Here is a 23,164-nt window from a genome sequence, read left to right as displayed (position 1 = left end):
GGGGCTTTTTAAATTGTAGTATGGGTTGTTTCTGAAAGAACCCAACAGCATTTCCATTTTAAGCAACTGCAAAAAAAAAAAAAACCACTCACTGCAGCATTAATTGGGCCAAACACTGGCCTCCAGAGCAAGGACAGGAAGAGCTGGGTGCACCAAAGGTCAAAAGAAACTGGCTCTGATCAGCGTGTGGGCGTATCTCCAGAAGGCAGGGAGATGGGAGGAAAGGAGATGAAATGGGAAAATGGAGAAAGGCAGAGGAGAGAGAGGGGGAGGGGGAGGGAGAGAGAGAGAGAGAGAGAGAGAGAGAGAGAGAGAGAGAGAGAGAGAGAGGAGCAAGGTTTAAGGGGGAGTAGGTGGTAGAAGTGTTTTTGTGCATTGTGTGAAATGTGATCATGTCCTGGAGCCGCTCAGACAGCTGGGAAGTTCCCCTGCCCCTGGCTTCCAGCTGGGAACCGACACCAGGGCTGCAGACCTTATACTTCCCTGATTAACCCCTTCATCTGCTGCTGCTGGGGAGGATCTATAAATAACAACACCCACACGCCTTGGAACTTAAGTCACATTTATTGATTTTAGCCAGCATGACTACCTTTACACAGATACCCCCTTTCTACTGGAAAACAAACAAAACACTTTCATAGATTAGTTCAGCAGTAATACATCAGACTTAACTCGTCTTTTCCTTTTTTTTCTCCATATTTTTAACACCCTGATAAAAGTTTACATGTTTGTTTTCTACTCTGTGTAAAGGTCCCATGACTGAGAAACATGCATATGACATTTAGCTGTAATCAATATGTCACTAATCATAATGCACATTATTGATAAGAATACAGTACTGCATGACAATTCAAATAAATACCAACATACAGGTGAAGTCGTTATTTCATATAAAGATATCAAACTCTCATTATGGATCAATACTGAAACACAATATGACAATATAAAGTTTGCACAGCTAATTTTATTATCACAATGCTATCGCTTCCAGCAAACAGAAAACTTTTTCTTTCCTTTTTTAAATTGTAAAACATTATCTGAATTGCACTTTTATTTCCTAGCTTCTCGTCCATATTGGTAACTTTAACGCCTCAACAAACAAGCATTGGCTGTAATGGCACTATTCAAGCTTGTTGATGCTTATATTGTTTTCTGTTTCCTGAAAACATAATGCTCAAAGATGATGTAAAAAAAAAGAAAAGATTCAAGAATAAAAAAAAAAGAATAAAAAAAAATATTGGACAAAAAGAAAGAGAAAATGCGCTCTCTGCACATTTTTTCGACAATACTATTGATATCACATTACCTTCACCAAACAAAGCTAGAGATGCGTAGATGTTTCCAATAGTACACCGATCTACCCAAACACATTACAGATGTTTGGAGCATTTTGTTCAATAACAGGAGGCCAAAGGGATTTCATTTGGTTCCCAAAGTTTGATAAAAAACAACCTTTTCTTAATACCCCTGAATTTAATGAGTGGGATCACTGACCTGCAGAATTCAATACAATTTCAGTTTTATTGAGCTAATTTTAAAACTATCATCTCACTCATGCAGATGGGGAAATTCCCTTTGCATTTATTGCTGCTCACAGTCATTTTGAACCCAAAGTCCTCACCTATAAAAAAGTCAACACAAAATACTAGTCTAAGATTCTCCCTTGAAACAATGAAAGGCACTACTGGTCAGAAACGAAGAACAAAACAAAACCCCGGCGCTCGCTTGGAGAACCATGGCCCCAACTATGTCTTTCTCAGTGACGGTTTGTCTTCTTTCCGAGTCTTGATTCTTTTCAACCTAAACGGTGCACCAAGATTTGGCACGATAAACGAAGAGAGAATGAAACAATTCCAATTTGGAATTTAATTGTCACACTTGCAGAGAATTCTGAGAGTCAGTGATCCCGTTTCAGTGGAACGCCCTCGGTAAGAAGTTAGGAAAAGCATACCCAAAACACAACTTACCTATTTGAGTCAGAGCGTTGTCAAGTTTCATTGCGTTATTTTGAACTATTCCTAGGAATAATAAATACATGAAAAAACCCCAGAATTTGATCACCCTGGATTTTTTGTATAGAACATGGCAGTAGAACAAACACAAAAGAAAACCAACAGCATAACATATGATGTAACAAAACAATTTAAACATGATTATTTAATGGATAAAATCTTGAGGATGAAGTCATAATAGTAGATCTGTGGTTTGCGAAGCCTTTACTACAGTAAATAGTTTCTGTTTCAATTTAAATTCAGATGATTCAGGAGGATGTATAATCCTATAGTTTCCTAATCTATACTGAATAACTCACAAACCATAGTACTACCATAATTTCCTATAGGTTAATAATAGTCTGTTATAATCCTATATAATAAAAGTGCACGGATAAAACAAAAAACAATAAACTAAAACAAAACAAAACAAAATGATGATAAAACCAGACCAAACAGCTTACATTGAGAAGAAAATAAAAAATATGTCCCTTGGCTTCGCATTGGAGGGTTAGATTAGCCAATCACAAACTCTGTTCAGAATTTCAATCAGCTCATTGGACCTGTGAGAAATTGGCTTCCAGCAGCAGCACGCAAGTCGTTCAGATAGCCATCACATTTTAAAAGCAATAAGAAGGTAGTAGGTCAGTTTATTCGACTGGATATCAGCGTTTTTTAATTTTTGTATTTTATTCGGCTTCAAGTCCGAATGGCCTATTTGTGCTAACTCTTTTCGGTGAACTCAATCAGCAGTGAGAATGGACCTTGTGTTGGCACTTCGTCATCCACGCGGAACTACTGTAATGACTGCAAAATGAAGAAACACACAAATGATCAGCATCAGCATTGAACGTCAATGTTTTTTAGAGCAACATGGCAGCTGAGCTCACAGAGAACAAAGTAGACGGCGGCTGTAGTTAGTCAAAAGCAACGGAAGCCTTGTTAGGAGCCGTGAGGCAGCCCATGTTATGCCAGGAGATTTTCCTCCCACATCAACATCGTCAGAATGGGAAAACGCATTCGCCATAAATTCTCCTGCGTGCGCAGTTAGGAAGCCAATGTCTCACAAGTACCATGACCTTTGATTCATAGGACAGAGTTGAAGCCACATCCCACCACCCAGGTCAAAGGAGATGGGTCTTTCTCATATGACATGCAAGTTAATGAAAAATGGGTTATGTTGTTGACATGCAGGCTTATTAAAAATCCGAAATTGAATGCATCATGTGGTAAAACTTAAAGGTGACGTGGGAGGAGCCTGCAAGCAGAGGTAGGAGGAGCCTTTAGCTGATATAACACCAGATAATCCAGACATTGATTTCAAACTAGACGGAGCAAACTGGGAATTCATCGAGATAAGGAGAGGGGGTTCTAGTCACGATCACATCCTGGGGTCTACCTACTGCTCAGTGATTCCACAGAGCCTATACAAGGGGAACGGTTAGGGGCTCAACTAATTTGAAACAATGTCCTCTGGTTAACTGAGCAACCAGTCTTCCGTTTCTTTATTTTTTTCCCTCCAGAAATGAACCAGGAGTTTCTCACTCAGGAAATCCCTGGACTAATTTTTCCACAGTATGAGAGTCAGCTCTCAGCCAGACATCTGGCTTTCTTCACCAGCATGGCTTTCTTATCTCCTCTCTCAGGAGCTGGTTTTACAACAAGAGTAGTTCTCCCTCCTCTACTCCCCAAACCTTTTTTCTACGTCAGCGCAAACTGATAGAAAGAATATATCACACTTGCAAGTTAAGTAAATCTCAAACTTAAGAGTGATTGACCTCTAAGGAGGTGTGTACGATAGCCTCGTCTTCATGCTGTGCGTGCGCTGCGGCTTATGGATGCACACTCAAGCAGGGTTGACCACTGACATTGTTCCATTTTCAGAGGAATAATTAGGCTCCCTCTCTTTATATTTGAGAGGAAGGAATACTGTTGTAGGGTCCTGCAAGATTATAACCTGAACATGATCATATTAAGAATATAGATTTTAATATAGCATAGTTGTAGTAGAAAACGCATAATTTGATCAATCTTGCAGGATTTCCTCATATCAACCCTGCTTTTAGCATCGTAAAGCTAATGTGTCTATGATCCACAAGCAATACATGGATTTATTAAACACAAGCCCCACTTATATATATTTTTTCCTATTTGCGTAATGCTAGCTTGCAAGGGGTTAAAGCTATTGTGGATACAAAAACACTACGTCACTCTGTCCTCACACACCAGAAAACAAAGTAAAATATATGAGCGACCCTCCATTTGCAAAGGTTAAAAATATAATACAGACATGAGGGCCCGTCATGTAAACGCTGTTATAAACACACAGGCAAATATCAGGAACACAACACACGGCATGTGAGGACGTTACCTGACAGAAATATTCAGGGCAACTTTCCCCACAATTCCTCGTTCTAGTTAAAGGGTGAGTGGTGATGCTGGGGGAGCAAGCTGCTGACAATCTAAAAGAGAGAAGGTCGAAAATTTGCGACCAAGCGACAAGACACAGATTAGAGACATGAGGGAAGGGTTTCTGAGGTAACCACACAGAAATTATTTGGGAGCTCTGAGCGATCTCCCAAAAAATAGAGCAAGGAGACAGAGGTTGGGGGGAGAGAAGGAACAGAACAGTGTTCGCTCAAGTTGAGACACAAGGACAGGGCCTTACATCAACAGATAGATAAATATATCAAGCGTTTGGGTCGACAGGCACTTTTGCCGAGTGGTCGGTTGGTTTCGTTTGCAGATTTGTTGTGCACATGTGGGTTTCTCTTTTTGATTTGTGCTCTTCTAGGATTTACTCCATATTTAAAAATTCATCTTTGATCAAAACTATATTGTATCTCTGTTCACAGTAATCATATCCATTTTAACAGAAGTAGGAACCTGAGGCACCTATGTTGAAGTGCACTTAATTTGGGTGTGGAGATCGATTTGTCAAACGTTCTTTATAATATGGCTCTGAAAGAATCCATCGCAACATAATAGCCCTCCTGTATTTTCACCAGACACCAAATAACTCTTTACAGTGTAGAGCCCCGCAGTACATGACTTCCTCTTGTACCACACACTTGACAACAGAAAAACAGTTATGAAGCTCATAAGCATTTTCAGCTGCAAAGCCATGCGTTTCTACCGACCCTATTGTATTGGTGTGCTAGCATCACAGCTTTAAAAATGATCCTGAAATAAACACCTGTGGTCACAGGTGCTCCTTTTCTGCCCAAACAATTTAATCATAAAACCAGTGGCAAAGCCACTTAAGAGTTTTTGAATTTTTCTGTAGAATCACACCTTGCTCCCGTAGCAAGGAAGCAGAGGAAGATTGCATATTTTAGTTCCTTTCTCTTCAAAGTTCCTTTTTTGTAAAGTTCCTTGAGTGACCTGATTGCACAGTGGGATGCTGGACGCAGGTCAGTCCTGGGGGGCCAGGACGGAGAGGCAGGAGACAGAAGGGGGCTTTTATTAAAGGAGCACCAATGCCGACAGACACAACACCGTCAAATCGACATCTTCTTTACAAGTCCCCACCCCCATAATGTGTTACTGTTACCAGGCAATGCACTTAGGGGGCCAGAACAAACAAGCACAAAAGTTGCCACCTTTTACATCATACGTACAGCACCGTGACAGCGGAAAGAATAGACACTCCATTATACCCACGTAACCCCCAATATAACCGGGGCCCTATAATCCACATGCCATATATGTCTACTACAGTCCAAACGTCTAGTGCACACTGTACATACATCTGCATTCCCCTAAGCGTTTACACTAGCACACACAAGCAGCCGGTTAGTCACACAGCAGTTCCTAGAGGAGTGCAGGCTGGCCAGGGAGCTAAGCGAGCAAGTGGGGCTCTTTAACACTAATGCAGGGAGGGATCCCTCCCCTCTGTACACAGCAGTCCCCTGCAGACTTCTCAGTCGCCTCAGTCACAGTAGATCTTGTACTTCTCGCTGCAAAAGACCGGAGGACCTCCAAGAATGCCGTTGGGCATGGCATTGTTGAGCTCTGGTCGGCTGGAGCCAGAGCAGGTGAGACTCGGACTTACGTGGGGGTTGTTGGACGTGCTGCTGGTGATCTTGCCGCGAGCCCTGGCCCTGCCGGTGCTGCCCCCACGGCGGGTCTGCTCGTGGTCAAACTCCAGGTCTTCCAGACGCTGAGTCAGGGCCAGTTTCTGCTGGATAGCCATTCGCAGTAGAGAGTTAAGGGTCTTCTTTTCATCCTCTGCTGCAGACAGCTGCCTCTGCATCGCATCCAGCTGAGTGACATACTCATCACAACTGCAAGAGAGACACAGAGAGAGAAGACTATAGTCAGTATTGTTTCACTTTAAACTGGAATTGAAGAATATCAGCATGTTTTTACATCATGAACACTTTCCCGTGCCATACCACAAGGGGGCACCGGCAGTTCCAAGAATACCAAACAGCCTCATGGAGCCAAGAGTTGGCTTTTTGTTGTTTGCATCAAAGCTTTTGCAAAATTGCATACAATACATGAAAAACCTAGCTGCATGTCTGATATATTAACACCAACAGTCATTAAGACTAAAACAACTGAAACTGATGCACTTCCACCATGATCTTTCCCCTGGTTACATGGTTTCTTTTGCCACCACCAGGTCGCGCCATCCACATAGTTCAGACGAGACTAGTAGAACTCCTGCATTATTAACTACTGATTTCCTCACCCATTTCTGTCCCCTTCACCAAACTCAAATGCACTCTAATTTGAGCAGATATTTGACAACATAGATACAGCACTCTATCTGTCCGCTTTTAACTGAATACTGCAACATGGGATATGTTATCCTGCTTCAAATAATATGAGGAGTGTATAGATCCCAAACAGAAAGGATGAAAGCATTAACCTATGGGTCACTAAGGGCGCACTCACACTGTCCTTCCGCACCGCGCCCTGGGCTTTAGGGTACTTGTACCCCCCTCCCTCTCCCCCACCGGGCCAGCCCGTTTGTACTCACACTGCCTGGGCCTCGCGCAAATGCTTTTTGCCTGTCCATACGCCATCATGCCGTAACACGTCACACGCATTGATTGACGTCATCCCGATGCGCCGCTTTGTTTACAAATCTTTCCATAGACCTCAGAGTTTTTGTGCGTCTTGTCCGACTGTTTTTGAATATTTTCATCTGACCAAATCTGCAGTAAACACTCCACCTCCACATCACATCAACGTGAACCTTTCGCGGCCATTGTTGTTGTTGTTAAATGTCCGCGCATCTTTTTTTTTTTCTATGTCTGAACAGGCGCACATAAAATGACGTGAGAGCCGCCGTAGGCGTGCTCGTGCTCGTACATGTGCAAACGCGCTCTACAAAAGCCCACCTCTCTCAAACGGGCTGTGGACGGCCAACTGGCCGCAGCTAGACGCGGAGCGGTTGCACTCACACTGGTCAAACGTACTAGGCTCTACCCGAAAAAGCTGTTTTGGCCCGGTGCGGAAGGACAGTGTGAGTGCGACCTAAGAATGTTGTTAGTACGTCACCTGAGGAACATGCTGAGAAGGTGAGTCGGAGAGAGGAGTCTAATGAAGATGGGGAAAAAAAGGGTTCATTGCACTGAGCTAAAGCTCTTCACACCAGATCTCCACTTTTCCAGTTGGAGTGAGACTATATCACTTCAATCAATCTCTTCCACCTCCTATGTCTGCGCGAAATAGCACAATAAATGACACACTGTCCCCCTACCGCTACATATCACAGTGCTGCACTGCGACACTATTACCTGTCTCCCTGTGCCCTTGTATGTGCGTGTGCATCTGCGTGTGTTTCTAGGGCTGGACAGGTATAGAAAGTGGGTCACCCAAGGGGATTTTCAGATGGGGGGGGGGGTTTCCATATCTCCACTCTCCATCTGCTACTGTTGTGCTGCCCTTCCATTTTCACGTTTTTATCCTTTCCCCCCTTTCATTACGTTGCTCTTTCATTCATCTCTCTTTCAATCACATCCTAGCTTTTATCGTGCTTCTCCAGCCTTTTTTTCCTTCACGGCTTCCTTGCTGCTGTCTCGGTGTGTCTGCTTGCATCAGTCACTTTCACACTTCCAATCTTGTTCATCCCCAATTTCTGTGTTGCTGACAAAGCAATTTGAGCGACATTCTCCAGTAATGACTGGCACACCTATGTGTAAGGAGGGGTAATGTTACCAGGCAGCGACTTAACCTCCAAGGATGGGACACTTAAACCAATCTGAAATTATTTAACCGCTAGGAAGCCTCACCCTTCTACCTTTTCTCTGTGAGGTATTGCTGTGCCCGACCTGTGGTGACACTTCACAGACTCTTTTATACTTTCAAAAACCACAAGAATGCAGGTCTATTTCTGCAGCTCTTCTGTTGTATTCCGCTGCCCGATAGCTATAACTGTATAACTGTCATATTCAAATAAGGCACGTGAGATCTAATGTTTGGTCAGTAATTAGTGGTTGCTTTAACTACTGCACTGCCAAAAAAAAAAAAAAAAAGATATCACGTGTCCTGAGTCATAAATTGTTTTCTGAAAACAAGCAGAAAAGCTGGATGGGATTCTTGACCCGTTTCCAAACAAAATAAACTTGTTTTGCATATTTTGTAGATTCTCGTGGGATTTTGTGAAAGTTATTTATTTCTAGGAGCTGCTATCTTTGTCTTAACCTAACTGCAAATTATTTTCTTGATTTAAGAAAAATAAGTGTCGAAGGCAAAATCTGACAGTAGAGCAGATGTTTTTGCTGTGTGGTGCTGCACGTTGTTGTGAGCCACATGAACTCTGGCCTTGCCAGACCACCATAAAAACATAAACCATTCCCTCTTTTGTGTATGCAGTTTGATTCCCAGTGGGACACACACCCAGACAACAAGGATCAGTGCTGCTTCATTAAACCTAGTATGAGATGGGGGAAAGAGCTGGCAGGGAGGGTGTAGGGGGGCTGGTGCGCCTTCAGACGGCTCAGTCAGTTTTGCATGGGGGTGAGACAGAGTGCGTTTTTCCCGGGAAAAAAAAGAAGAGTCTATTCTAGGGACCGGAGGAATACAATGGGGGGCCTCTTTGGCCTGCTGATGGGATGAGGTGGCACAATGGCTGAGGGGGGTCGGAAGGCGGCTGCTGGCCTTTTGAAGATGAAAAGTCATCATATTCACATCACTGACATCACTTTATCTGCATTTTGCTGCGATTATTTACAGCAGCCAATTGCATTCATGGCTGCTCAAGGAAACCTCAACTATTGCAACATCATGGTTCACAATGAATAATGCCTCCAAAGCACAGAAACGCATACAACCTCTTCGGCTGTTGTCTGGAGCTTGATTGGTCACAGTGAGATCATATAGAGAGAGAAGGGAGTAGGAGGAGGAGGAAAAAACTGAACGAAAGAAAGAATGATGGAGAGGAAAAACTACTAACAACAGAACAGCATGATGATTGCGGGTGTGAGTTTGAGAAGAAAATATAACTTGGGCTAATGGTTTGATTGTTAGCAGGAGCTGAGAGCATGTCAAGGCATGTCTTAGGAATGTTAGAGGCAGGAGCTCACTGTTAACATGACACCAGAGACTGCAGCTGGTGAGGCACACACAAATACAGAAACAGAGAGAGAAGCACGTACAGGCTATTGAAAAAACGTTAAATTCTGTGTCTCTCACTGAACAAAATACGCTTTGAAAAAACCTCAAGTAACTCTACTATACGAGAGGCACAGACATTACACCACACAAAGGATCCAACAAAAACCAACACATTCTTTCACTTCCACTCCACCTTTCTTCCCCTTTGTCAACGACCACACATTTTTATCAGAGTTTTCCACATCTCAGAAATCTACCTTTACAGACTTAGCTGGAGAGGTGATTACCATGAGAGAAAAAAAGACAAATTAGTCTCCTGCAGTGGGCTTTAACTGAAGGCCTGCTTCTTTCCTCTCTTTCTTTGAGAGGAAAGAAAGATGGAAGGGGGGACGGGGATACAAAAGAGGGGGGAGTGTGGGAAACCCTGCTCAGGCGAGTCCCTCAGCCTCTCATTGAGTTCCCTGACCCAGCTCTGTGGCGCAGAGGACAGAATTTACATACAAATACGTGAATCCCATAAACAGACAGAATGTAATTCACGCATAAGCACCAGAACAGTGAAAAACTACTGAAGCCTCAATTGCATCATCAGCATCAATTGTGCAAAAGTAAAAAAAAAACATGTGCGTTGATGCAGGCAGTGAACTGTAAAAAGCTGTAATGTGTTGTTATCTTAAGCTTCTCCAGCAAGAGGTTTAAAGACCCAGACAATTTACAAAGGCTCTTCAAGACAAATATGATCTCACGCCTTCCCTGCACTGCTGTAACAATGACAAGAGACAACTCATTGGCCCCTAGAGGGTAAAAATGATGTCATTAGTAGGGGTAAGATCTGGTTTCCTCTTAGCCGTGGTTGTCTTTGGTCCAAATGGTTTAGCATCACACCTACATCCTCTAACCATCTGGCTTTGCAGTGGGCCAACAACCCATGACAATGCACTCTCATATTTGCAGGCGGACAGGTTTTGCTTGCGTTGCTAACTGATTAGACGCTGTAGGTATATGGAGTTCCTTCAGTGAGCACAATTCAGGTATAGGTATTGAACGACTGTATGAGGGGTGCCGAGCTGACCACAAATTCCCTCCATAATTCTGTCTATCCATACTCTCCTCGCTCCACGCAACTTGAGCTTTGCTGTTGATTGTGGAGGAGTCTTAAATGCAGAACGAAAGACTGTATCAGCACCTCAGAGCAGCCATCTGGACCAGAGCGTACATTTACGGGACAAGTGTGCAACACACACACACACACACACACACACACACCACAACAACAACAAGCAAGCAGTGTGTGAGCACTTGCTCTACTATGTGTTGAGGGGTGAATGTGTAATCCAGACTAAGATGAGGTGGGATTATGCACAGAACCTTTGACCGGCTTCTCTTTGGAATCAGAAAAGATTAGTGAGCACATCCACCCACCCACACACACAGACACTCACCCACACACTTAAATGATACACAGATTAGACACCTTCTGTGCTCTATATTAGTATCAATTCTCATATCCCTTCCTGACCGCGATTCTCACCAACAAACAATAAACATGTCCTGTTACAATAATACCACAGAGATGTAGCCAACATATGGTAAAAATTGATTACGTTTATGATGATAATCTTATCTTAATCTTACCTGGTTTACCTTGTTTATGGTCTTTGTATGGTTAATGTGCAGTGGTTATAAGAACAGCAATTATTCTGCTGTGTTACTGCTACCCTTTCAAACTACGTTAACAGTGGCACAACACACCTACCCAGTTTGGGCTTCATGCAAGACAATTTGGGCAGACAACTAAGCCTATAGACTCTTGGAAGGCAGTATGACTGAGACATATATACATATATATATATACTTATATTATTCATTTATTTTTGCGATGTCCACTGAGCAGACGGTGGCGGGTTTCTTACCGTGTGGCGAACATAGCTCGGAGAGAGGAAAAGGTGGCGGCGTCCTCCTTCAGCGCTTTGAGCTCATTCCTCAGTTTCATCATGGTCTCTGTTACCATGGCTTTTTCGTTCTCATACTTGCTCTTCAGATTGGCCAGAGCGACTTCAGCTGTCTGTGGGTGGACGAGAAAAACAAAAGGGTCAGAGCAGCTGGAAGGCGTCCGAGGGGGGTGCATTTCCTGTCACAAGAAGTCTGTTAATAAAGACCATTCACCTATTTCTTTCAAGTTTAAAGCCCGGCAGCCTGTAGTTGTTAATATTAGCTTCTGGTTTTAAACCCATAGGTGTGTGTGTGGTTTATGAGGGACTTTCATGTCTGTGTTCAAATGGTCACTGGGTAACCACACACAAACTTTAAAGGTCTTCCAGAGCAACTGCATACACAATATGTGTCTGGGTTAGGGTTCTTTGTGCTTTGAAGGGCAGTTCGAACCACATAGATACTCTGGACAGCTGACATCATTGCTGCTGTCTCCACCAGTGTTTGTTATAGATCTTGTCTGCAACGCATTTGCTACAACAGCTGATTAGACCTGAAATAGCTGACACTCTCTTCTTCTGTTTCTGTCTTTCAATGAAAACTGGCAAATGTTTAGAAGTGATACCCACTTAGTTAAATTCACATTGTGAGAACAAAAAAACAACAACAACAAAATGACCAACCTGCTTGTTGGACTTGAGGACAGTCCTGAGGGTTGCAATCTGTTCCCTCTTGGTGCTGAGCAGGGATTTCAGTTTGAGGATTTCCTCCATGCAGGCTTCCTTGTCCTTGTCGGCCACAGTGCCGAGCTCCAGAGAGGCCACCCTCTGGCGCGACAGCTCTGTGGTGCGGTCCACAGCCAGCTGCAGGTGCTTGATCTGGTCTCTGATGATGGCCACCAGATTGTAGATGTTCATGGGCTCGCGACGGTGGTCAGACACGGGAGAAGGCAGTGAGGAGACTGGTGAGGGAGCCCCGTCGCTTAGGTCGGTCTTACCATGCTCCGGGAAGAGGCCCTTGGTTAGCAAAATGGGAGAGCGGCGGCCACGGCCCTCTGGGCTGCTCCGACAACCCTTACCCTCCTTGTAGAAGTCGAGCATGACGCGGTTGGGGGTCTCGTTGTTGCACATGCAGACGTGGTTGTAGAGAGTGGCCAGTTCCTCACTGAAGGTGACCAGCTCGTCCTGTGCCACACTTAGACTACCCTGTGATTCGCCTGCCACATCGCTCAACTGAAGACACAGAGAGAAAGGTGTAAATTTGGCATGTTTTCTTAGAAAGTAAAAGAAAAAAATCATAAAATGAGCAACATCTCACCTTGCGCAGCTCTTTCTCTAGCTTAGCCTTCTCTTCCCTCTCTGACTGACTGGTCCTCTCCAGAGTTGCCAGCTTCCCTCCCAGTGTTGTGACATCGTTCTCCAGACGGGTGCGCTCCTCTTCGTAACGTGACTGACAGGCCTGATATTCTGCCTTCAGAGTCTTCAGTTCCTCCTTCAGCTCTCCTGCTTCGGACACAGCAACCTAGCAAAGCAAGATCCGTGGATGAGAATATACAAACGCTATATTTACAGTGCATCCGGAAAGTATTCACAGTGTTTCACTTTTTCCACATTTTATTACGTTACAGCCTTATTCCAAATTGTATTAAATTAATCTCTGTCCTCAAAATTCTACACATAATGCCCCATTATGACCATGTGAAAAAAGTTTTCTTGAGAGTTTTGAAAATGTATTAAAATTAAAAAACAAAGAAATCATATTTACATAAGTATTCACAGCCTTTGCTTAATACTTTGTAGAACCTGAGGCTGTAGAGGCTGCCAAAGGTGGTTCTACAAAGTATTAAGCAAAGGCTGTGAATACTTATGTAAATATGATTTCTTTGTTTTTTAATTTTAATACATTTTCAAAACTCTCAACTTTTTTCACGTGGTCATAATGGGGCATTATGTGTAGAATTTAGCGGACAGAGATTAATTTAATACAATTTGGAATAAGGCTGTAACGTAATAAAATGTGGAAAAAGTGAAACGCTGTGAATACTTTCCGGATGCACTGTAAAAAAAGACAATATGTTTCATAAGACATTTGTCTTTTTCTGACTACTACTACAAAATATTGATCACCCGATTTTTGTCCTGTCTACGCTCAAGAAGACAGAAGAGCTGTCCATGATTAAAGAAATTCTTGATGATGATGATTGATTGATTGATGAATGATTTTGTTGACTGTTGACAGTTTCTCCACACAGAATCGTTCAAATACGTTTTTTGGAAATAAGTTATTCAGCATGAAAAATTACTTATCGCCTTAAAAATCTTAAGAGGGGGGCAGCCTTGGAAGACAGGTACCTTGTACTTGCACTCCAGAATCTCAGGTCCATTGATGTCCACCTCATAGTAGTCGCCGTCTTCGTGGCTATCACGTTCTTTCTCGTTGTCCAAGGCAGACTGGCGCTCCTTGCTGGCCTGGAGCTTGCGGATGGCATTGAGGTTCTCTGTGAGGCGGTTGACCTTCTCCTGATGTTCGGACAGAGCACCGTTTGCCTGCTCTAGCTGTTTCTGGGAGTCCTGCAGGGTGGACAGCAGGTTGACCTTCTCACGCTCCATCTGAGGAGAGAGGAAGAGACACAAAGAGCAATAAGACGTGACATCATTATACTCCATCTCTATGATGAGAGGGCAGAACTCGCTGCTTGGGTTATTGTACATGTGGAATTTCACATTTGAATTTCTTGATGATGTGAATGATGATGATGTGAATGATTCCTTTGAAAACCCATCATATTAAATCAGTGGATTATCTGTAATGTTACTCAGGTAACTCTACCCACTATCAGGCTTGTGTTGCCCATGTATGTGTGGCTCTTTGCCCAGTGGCCCAGAAGCATCAGAGTCAGGGTGACCTTGACAATTTGCTGGACTGGGTTCAACTCAGAACTGGCAGAGTCACTAGGTGGATCGTCTCACACACACACACACACACACACACACACACACACACACACACACACACACACACACACACACACACACACACACACACACACACACACACACACACACACACACACACACACACACACACACACACACACACACACACACACACACACACACACACACACACACACACACACACACACACACACACACACACACACACACACACACGCACACGCACACACACGCTGATATAAGCACTGAGTTATTTCAGAAACTGATCTGTAAATAATGTAAAAGTATCACTTACGCGCTCATCTGCATTAATGTTTTATTAGTGCGGAATATATAATGATGAATTGATTGATATTAAAAACTTTGATTTAGATGGCTTGTCATGTTGAGGAGCACTCTACTTAATATTCCTTTATGTCACATATCACATGTTAAAATATTACATACTAATAAAGTATGAAAGCATGACACTGTATAATCATGATGTATTTTGTCACTTGTAAAGCATCAAGTCAATGCTGACACTGATGATCTCACATATCGGAGGAGGAGACGTCTGATCATTTGAGTACCTAATCGATAAAATGAAATAAAGTAGGTAGGAGAGGAACAGACTCTGGCTGAATTAGTAAAGGAAGCACTTGTTCACTCTGCTCTGATTCCTGCCTGGAATCTGTGGAATGACCTGGCAGGAGACTTCATGACATGCTGCATGCTCATATCAAACTGTGTCACAGCCCCCCAGATTCACCACAATTGTCAGGGCTGAGAAGCAGAACGGTGCCCCACAGCAGGGCAGTATTGAGGCAACTTTAACTTTACTTTATTAATCCAGAAACCGGGTTTCTGTTTGATGAAGGGCGAAAAAAAAATCCTAAATCTTGTAGACCTCAAAACAATCGTTATCCACAGGTTCCCCCTTACTTTCTGGTAACCATGGAGCCCAATCAGGCGTGGCTTTGGACTCATGGGGTGATGAGCAAGCAGATGGCAGGTCCACTGGTGCCACCACCCGCTGCCTTGCAGCCCAGCGAAGCCTGAAGGGTGTGTGAGTCTCCATGGATTAAGTTTGCTGGAAGGGATCTACTGACTCACTCTTTCAGACAGTAACACCTCCAAACTACTCTAATATATACTTTAGTCCTGCTGTTTTAAGTTATTGCTATGATAAGCAAAGGCATCTCATAAATCTATTCCCATATCAAGAATATCTAGAAATAGTCAAGGTGCTTTATTCTCATTATTAGTTTGTATTGATTCTCTCTTCAATGAATACATTTGAAACTGCTGAAAAAAAGTCATTTACACCCCAATCAGTAATTGCAATCCATTGATCCATTGTTACTTGTCTTTAGAACGGATGGTTATTATTCACTGAAGTGGATGGACAGCAATATCTTCTACTGGTAACAGACAAAAAAGTTTTCAGTTCTCCAGGGTGGTTAAAAACAAACCTGCATCAGCTGCTGTTTGAGTTTCTGGATCTCTGAGATGTTAAGTTCGCTCAGCAGATCGTCCACGAGACTGGGTGCGGGATGGAATAGCTCTTCCATCTTGGGAGTGGAGATGCGGTTGTCGTAGTTGATGGTGTTGGCCAGTTTGGTGAGGCCATTCTCAAATCCCTGGAGAGCCTCGTCGTTGTTTGGTTCAGTGCTGGCATCGTCGCTGAACTTGAGACCATCCAGAGAAATGCTAAGAGGGCTGACGGGAAAAGCAGGTGTCATTTAGTGTTTTTTACAGTGTACAGTGTGCTGCGGCCTGTGAACACCTTGTTTGCCTGCTTTTTACCTGTGACAAAGAGTGTCTCCGATGTTCATGTAGTGGGAGAGCTCTTTCCTCAGGGACGCTTTCAGCTCACGCTCAGTCTTGATGGTCTCCAGGGCCTCACCTAGCTGACGCTCTGCGATCTCTTTTAGTCGGATGGCATCCTCCAGTTGGCTGTTAAGGAACTGAGTGTCCTCCTCTAGACGACGGATCTCATGCTTCAAACCCTCAAACTCCACCTGGGCAAACGAGGAGAGGGAACGCCTTTAATGAGTTTTACATTCAAAGAAAAATGAATATAACTAGATGCTGCTTCAATGAAAATGAGCTGTCGGGCTGGTTCATATGCGGCTAACCAGCTGGATCAAAAAGAATGGCATTATTCAAGATAATGTTAATTGAGAACATATCCATTTAATTTCCCTTTCTAATAAGTTATTTAAAGTTAATTGGATTTGGAGATCCTTTTTATATTGGATGACGAAAAAGTAGGAGCCTCTTTTGTGTTGTTTCATGTCCTATGCGATGAATATACAGAACATAATCCAAGATGACAAGGACATATGGAGAACATTAACAGCTCAAGCATTAAGGCAAACATCAAATGGATATATCCTACTTGGAAATTCAGCTCTGTTTTTATGTTTGCAGATGAGCGAAGGGAATTTCTTTCCTCACTCATTTGACTAAACCCAGGAAGTGCGTTTTCTACCATGAAGTGGTTGAATCTCTGTCTGAAGAATGATAGCTGTTGAAGAGTCTGTCAAACACTTACAACCAGAGGGCAGCTGCTTATCTCTGTACTGTCTCATCAGTGGATGTTTTTATTATCGTAATTAAATCTGAATTTTAATGCGGGCATGCTTCTTTGGGCAGTCTAATCAGTACAAGGAGGAGACAGATGATGAGAGGGAGGTGGAGGGCCTGTAGGGCTACTAAGATGTAGAAGAAGTATTTGGACAAGATGCCTGACATTTCCAGTTTAATTAAGCTAAACATAAGCTGCTTTTCCACCAGTCCCCAGAAAAACAATAATAAGAACTATTTGGATCCTTCGGCCGATTGTTGTCAGTACTTATACTACGGTCTAAAGGCCGGTGAAGATTAGGCAAATAAGTCAACTGGTGTATTAAAAGGAACATGCCGGGACAAGGGCTGCCGGTGGTGGCAGCGGTAAACCTGTATGTCTGTCAGTTTAATCTTAAATAGCATGTTGGAAAAAAAGAAACCTTAGGTTTTGTCTTACTGCACCACATTTACTGCTGCACAGTATTTACAGATGCATGTTTAATGTAATAATAATGTCTGTCTCCACCATCTATGGAGTATTTGATGGTTATTTATTTGTTCTTTAGAACATAACGGCCGGGAAACAGTCAGAAAATAACATTGCAGCATTGCTCCATCCTCACCTGGCTCTGTTTGAGCATGGAGACCTGCTTCTGCAGCGAGATGTTCTCCTCCTCCAGCTCGGTGTAGTCCTGCAGCAGACGAGCCTCCCGGAACTTGTACTCCTTGATGTCGTCACGCAGCTGATTCCTCTGGAGCTCCACCATCTGGCTGCTCTGTAGGGCCAAACGAGATAGACAGAGGGACAAGGAGAAGAGCTGTCAGTGACCACTATTTCAATCTTGTTTGAGTGAGTGTGGGAGAGATGCCGATTGATTGGATATAGTTGCGTTAGTGTAACCGTTAGCGTCACTTTGGCTCTTTAACACTCTAAATCTTGCTAGATAAGAAAGGGCTCCCATCTGGCTAAACCATAGGGGCTAAACCCGTCCTCTGTGCATGTGTGTGTGTGTGTGTGCCTGTTTGTGTCTGAGAGGGAGGTGCCAGGTGTCTCTCTCTGGGCAGTGGGCCACAAGTGTGCCTGTCTGCCAGCTCCTAATACTTTCATGGCCAGCTCTGATGGCACCATAGACACTGAAGCCTACTTATCTCTCTCATTGTGACTGGCATTCAATAGTCGGGAAGCACTGCAATGGTCTAAAGAGTTAGATCAGGCTTGGCTCTCTGTGGAGGATACAAGGACTAATCAGCATAAACTGTAGAAATTGGACATTTTGCAAAAAGTGTCAGAATTTCATCTTGAAATTAAAAATCTAAATATTCTGGATATTTTCATTTAATATGTGCTAATATTTTGAATGTGTGTGTCAGTTAGAATCTACCACTCGTGTTTGTAATCTACTGCTCAGGAAAGGCATTATTAATAATATAAAGGTCCGAGAGGTAAAAGACGTACCCTTCCCCGACTTGTAGACTGACACAAACTCAAGGATCCGACAAGCCCCACTGTGTCCCTACTACCTCGTCTATCGTCGTGTTTAACCCTCCGTCCAAGCATGTAACTAGGTTAAATAGGTGTGTGCAGGTGGATGCAGTGCTTCATGTCTGCATGAATTGATGGCACGCACACATAAAGTGTCTCTGTATCTACAGTGCAGTTAGGATTTGTGTGTGTGTATGTGTCTTTCCTCCGGGAGAGTGGGCAGAGATAACCCAACACCAGAGGGACAATTAGCCTCCCAATCCCTGCCAGGTGGCCCCTTCCTCTAACACAATCACCATGTGGCCACATCACAAGCCCTACTCTCGGATCATTTCAATGATCACAGGAAATCAATCCCGAGAGGCGTTCTCTTTGCAGACTTTCTCATGTCACCACTACCTTAAGACTGATACTGATAATTTAGCCACTTAAAAAACATACCTTTAAGAACATTTTTCACCGCTTTATCTAGCAGACAGATATCCCGGTTTAACTTTATGCGGGGGGAACTAAAGTTGTTCAAAGTTCTCGTCAAAGCCTCAAAACTCCGTTTATAAAAACAGTAATTTTAGCTCGGAGTTGCTGGGGTCCCCAAACATAACTAATGTGACTCAAGAGACTGTCATGCAAAAAAAAAAAATGTTTTTGTTACTCGTGATTTGATTTCACTCACTTATTTGGCTTTGAGAGAGAAATTCATTGATAAACATTATGTTGCTGAATCTCCGTTGATTAAAAGTACATGCTCGTTGTAATAAATAATCAATATCTGCGGAGCTGGGTTGCCACTGACGTTTGAAGTTGCATTAATATTCATCCGGGTTTTTTTTACGCATGTTTAATGAGCGTGGGTGTTTGCTGTACGAAAGCCCTGATGTTGTGCATTACTGAATTATGCATGAGCTTACAATATAGATCAGTCCTACTACTAAGCCTCTACGTAGTGGCCCCTGACTTCTGAGAGAGAAGTAAAATAAAGCAAAAACGAAAAAAAAAGAAGAAGCTGGAATTAGTCAAACAATTAATAGGTTCAGATACTCTCGTAGTCAGTGTTGGAGTATCAAACTACATAGTATATACACAATTATTTTATCGAGACTGTCAGCATATTTACCATGCTGCTGGAGTAATCTCTTGTTTTTAACTCAACAAAGCTGTGCCAGCTGGTTGGCCAGGTCTTTTCCTGGCCAGGGTTGTGTGCCTCAGCTGGAGGGTCAGTGCTGTTTGGTCCTGATGAATACGGGCCACAACTGAACCTGATTATAACCCTACACCAATCTGATTACAATGCATACCAGGGGCTTTGACCTTTCACCTTGCTTCCACATCCCCTGCGATATTGAGCCCTCAGAGACTCTGTGTGTGTGTGTGTGTGTGTGTGTTTGTTCCCTGACAGAAGCTGATTGGGTTTGCAGTGGCCATGTGCGTCCCTGCTTTAAAGTATGAGTAACATTTAATCTAAGGAGCACACACCTCTCCTGGGAATGCTTGTGACATATTGTGATAATGTATGCGTGGTGTGAGTGTGGCTGGTTAGATACTGCGGTGTGGTGTTTTGAAGGCCATCTGAGGTGTCGCAAATAGAGAGCATGTCAGTGGGAAGCTTTTCATGAGCATTGGCCTATGTGTGGATAGTGATCACCCCCCTGCCTGCTGTCACTACATTATATTAGAAGTTTAAAAGCATAATGAGGACTAGTGCATGCATGTGTGTATGCATGATTAAACCAAGTAATTCTTTTTCTAGGTCAGTGCTGCAAAATGTCACAAGAGCACACATTTCTGTGGGTCAGAGCGTCTTCAGACTGCACTGAATGAACTCTCTCATTTTCAACTCTAAAGCTATCTTTCCACCATTAAACTGCTTTTGACAGCACAGTGGGGCTGAGCCTGCTTAAATCTCACTAAAGCTCGGAGTAATTTCTCAATGTGTTTGAGCCTCTACAACCTCTACTTCTACGGGAAAGAGCTCTATCACTTAGTGAGCCACGGTGGCAAAGTTGCAGGCTTAACTCAAGTGTAGATTGGGAATGTTTAATGCTTTGTTAAAGGCTTAGCGCTGGTCTTAATAACTCTAGAGAACTTTGTAAATATGGTTTTGATGCAAATCCATATTTACTAGCTTTTAACCCGCTGGGTTGGTTTCCTTGAAAGGGCTGCCCAGACTCCCAGATGTCACAAGACTGTATTATTGATATAATAGCACAGACAGGCTGGATATCTTCTTTTTCTCTTCTCTCCTGCACTCTCACTCCGTTGACCTCAATTTCACTCTCCATCCAGCCCTCTTTGCACTTCAGTACAATGCACATGCACTGGATTTCTTCCACCAAATTACTGTTTCTACAAAGTGCAGAGGGCTTCCCAGATGGTATGACACCAAGTGCAGGTCAATATGACTTTTTTTAAACTTCCTTTCTTGGCTTCTCTTTCCAATAACACTGACCTCAATTTTGCCATTTCACCAACATTCCTGCTCTCATTTTTCCAACCCACATCTCCCCTCTCTACTCTGCGTGTCAGTGTGCTTTTAGAGGCCATGTATCAGTCACAGTTGAATTCCTTAGACCCACAGAGCTTTAGTTCCATAATATCTATCTATCCGATAAAAAGGAAGTACAGGGACAGCCATGTTCACTTCTGGTTGCAGATCTCTGGTGATATTGAATTTCTTTTGGTCTTTAGTGAGCTAATGAGAAAAAAGCCTTTATATGTCCTGTAGGCTCTGAAGCATGTCAAGGTCACGTCAGCCCAAGTTAAATCTAACTCTACCAAGTTCCAGGATTACCTTCAGCAGAGACGATAGATTAATCACAGATGGACCACAACACAACCCCCCCAGTATAGGGTTAGACAGAGCAAAGGAATGATGAAGCTCAAGGGCCTATTGCTACTGTCAGAGTCATGAATGTGGCTGAAAGCAGATCTGCTTTTATCCTCTTTGCTGCAAGCAATTGTCATTCTATTCAGCCTACCCAGACTCCATTACAGAGAGAAGCCACATTCAAGGTTGCACTTTTCAATGAGACAATTAAAACCTTAAAAATGAAAGGAACCTTGTGAGTGCGTGGCTGATGGTACTTTGCCCAGCGCGACTGTTGAAAAGCCCACAGGGAGAAAGTGTGCCTGCTTGATTTTGAGGTCATTTGGGCGAAAGTGCAGAAATGTGCATGTGAGCATGTTTACACCCATTAGCTGAAGTGAATGTGTAGGGCTGTCTGTTGGCTTATTGGGATCCATTGATCCGGCATGGAAAACCTCTTTGGTGCAGTGAGCCAGGGGCTTAAATCAAGATCAACACACTTTCAGAGCTTCCTTAATGCTGATACCAAAAGACAAACATCATTAGGGATCAATGGCGCATCTTCTAAATGTATTTGAGAGGCGCACTCCTCTGAAGGACTAAAAATAGCCATCAATCTGTGAGACATGCCAGTCATCAGGCAGCTAGCTGAAGCAGGAGATAGATTAGGTGATGTTAGGTGCTGTGGCCGGATAACCCAGACAACATCTGGAGGCTTTAGAGTTGCTTGTGGGTCACTCGTGACAGCAGAAGTAGCAATTGCCGATGCAAAAATGGAAAGTCAAGTAGCATGAGTTTCACACCTCTTCCTGTTATAATTCTCCCATCTCAGTGAGTCTTTTTTTCTTTTAAGGCCAATTTTTCAACCCTCTCTCTGTTGGCCCACCCCCTCCAACAAGCACATGACAGCAGGTGATCTGTCTTGGCTTTAATGTCACAAGAAATACTAAGGCGGTCGACATCAACACCCCAGAGCCCTAAAGGAGTCCTATTACATTAGCCCCACGTCAGAGGATAACACCAGGGAACACATAGCATCCTTCCTTTTATCCCTTTTACCACTCAACTCTGACCTTTCAATAATCAAGGTAAAGCGTTGGTGCTGCCCTGCCAACTGGAATACTGCTCTCATGTCCATCTGCTCAACAGAAGACCTAGCCACTGCCCGGTCCTTGTAGCCGTAGCCTTGCAATCTCATTTTCTGTGATTGCAATAACAACGATGGCCTTCCTCTCAATAAATAAGCTTTAAACTTTCGCCCTCCTCTGACCTTTTAAACACACCCCATCAATGCATATAACCCCCCTCCACCATTTCTCTGTCAGGTGTTTAATCCAGCTATTTGAAACAGCACTTAAATCAAGGGGAAAGCCTAATGTCTGACAATTCCATCGACCGCGTTTGTGGACCATGAGGTAGAAGAAACAATCCTGTTTAACATTTGAATGGCCCCCACATTATGGTGATTGACAAAGGGCACAACAACGTAATTTATGTGTCTGTGACCATGTTAATCATTTCAGGTTGACAGTTCTTCTTAAATGGATGTTGAGCAATAACAGCGTCAATGCAGCATCCTGACTGATGCAAATGCTGAAAGGAAGTACTGCAAGCACTTGGGATGTGCGCTGAGGCTGAGGTGGAAACGCATTGAATATTTTATGAGTGTGACTGGTGTGTAACGATAGACTGAGCCGCATTGATAACATTTCTCCGCGTTTTTCTTAGAGCCGAGCAATGGGAATCCTCATTCAGTGAGGATAATGGCAGCCATCACTGTAGGCACATTCCTCTCAAGACATGAGATTGAATTTAATGAAGTCATGCCTATTAAAGTGCGCCTCCTCACAATGGTACTGGCTCTTTGTGGAGGTTT

General features: G+C 43.3%; 1 protein-coding gene across 3 annotated transcripts in view; it reads right to left on the bottom strand.

Moving 5' to 3' along the window:
- Positions 1-545: 545 nt before the first annotated feature.
- The window catches only part of LOC310951521 (protein bicaudal D homolog 2-like), a 43,789-nt gene continuing 21,170 nt past the window's right edge, over positions 546-23,164 (bottom strand). Inside the window, exons 3-11 of one of the 3 annotated variants that reach the window (XR_014593336.1) lie at positions 17,626-17,778; positions 16,238-16,452; positions 15,904-16,150; positions 13,844-14,101; positions 12,810-13,013; positions 12,176-12,724; positions 11,474-11,625; positions 4,363-6,277; positions 546-2,798 (exon numbers count right to left, since the gene is read on the bottom strand). Coding sequence is in view for 2 of the 3 variants with exons in the window: in XM_083919785.1 (XP_083775911.1) it covers positions 5,923-6,277; positions 11,474-11,625; positions 12,176-12,724; positions 12,810-13,013; positions 13,844-14,101; positions 15,904-16,150; positions 16,238-16,452; positions 17,626-17,778 (2,133 nt within the window). In the remaining variant the exon portion in view is untranslated. Of the gene's footprint in view, positions 6,278-11,473; positions 11,626-12,175; positions 12,725-12,809; positions 13,014-13,843; positions 14,102-15,903; positions 16,151-16,237; positions 16,453-17,625; positions 17,779-23,164 lie in introns of all 3 variants that reach the window. The other 2 variants (XM_083919786.1, XM_083919785.1) reach the window with 2 other exon arrangements.

The sequence above is a fragment of the Echiichthys vipera genome (genome assembly GCF_963691815.1).
Source record: "Echiichthys vipera genome assembly, chromosome: 9".
Lineage (NCBI taxonomy): Eukaryota > Metazoa > Chordata > Actinopteri > Perciformes > Trachinidae > Echiichthys > Echiichthys vipera.
This window is presented reverse-complemented; position numbering and strand designations above follow the sequence as displayed.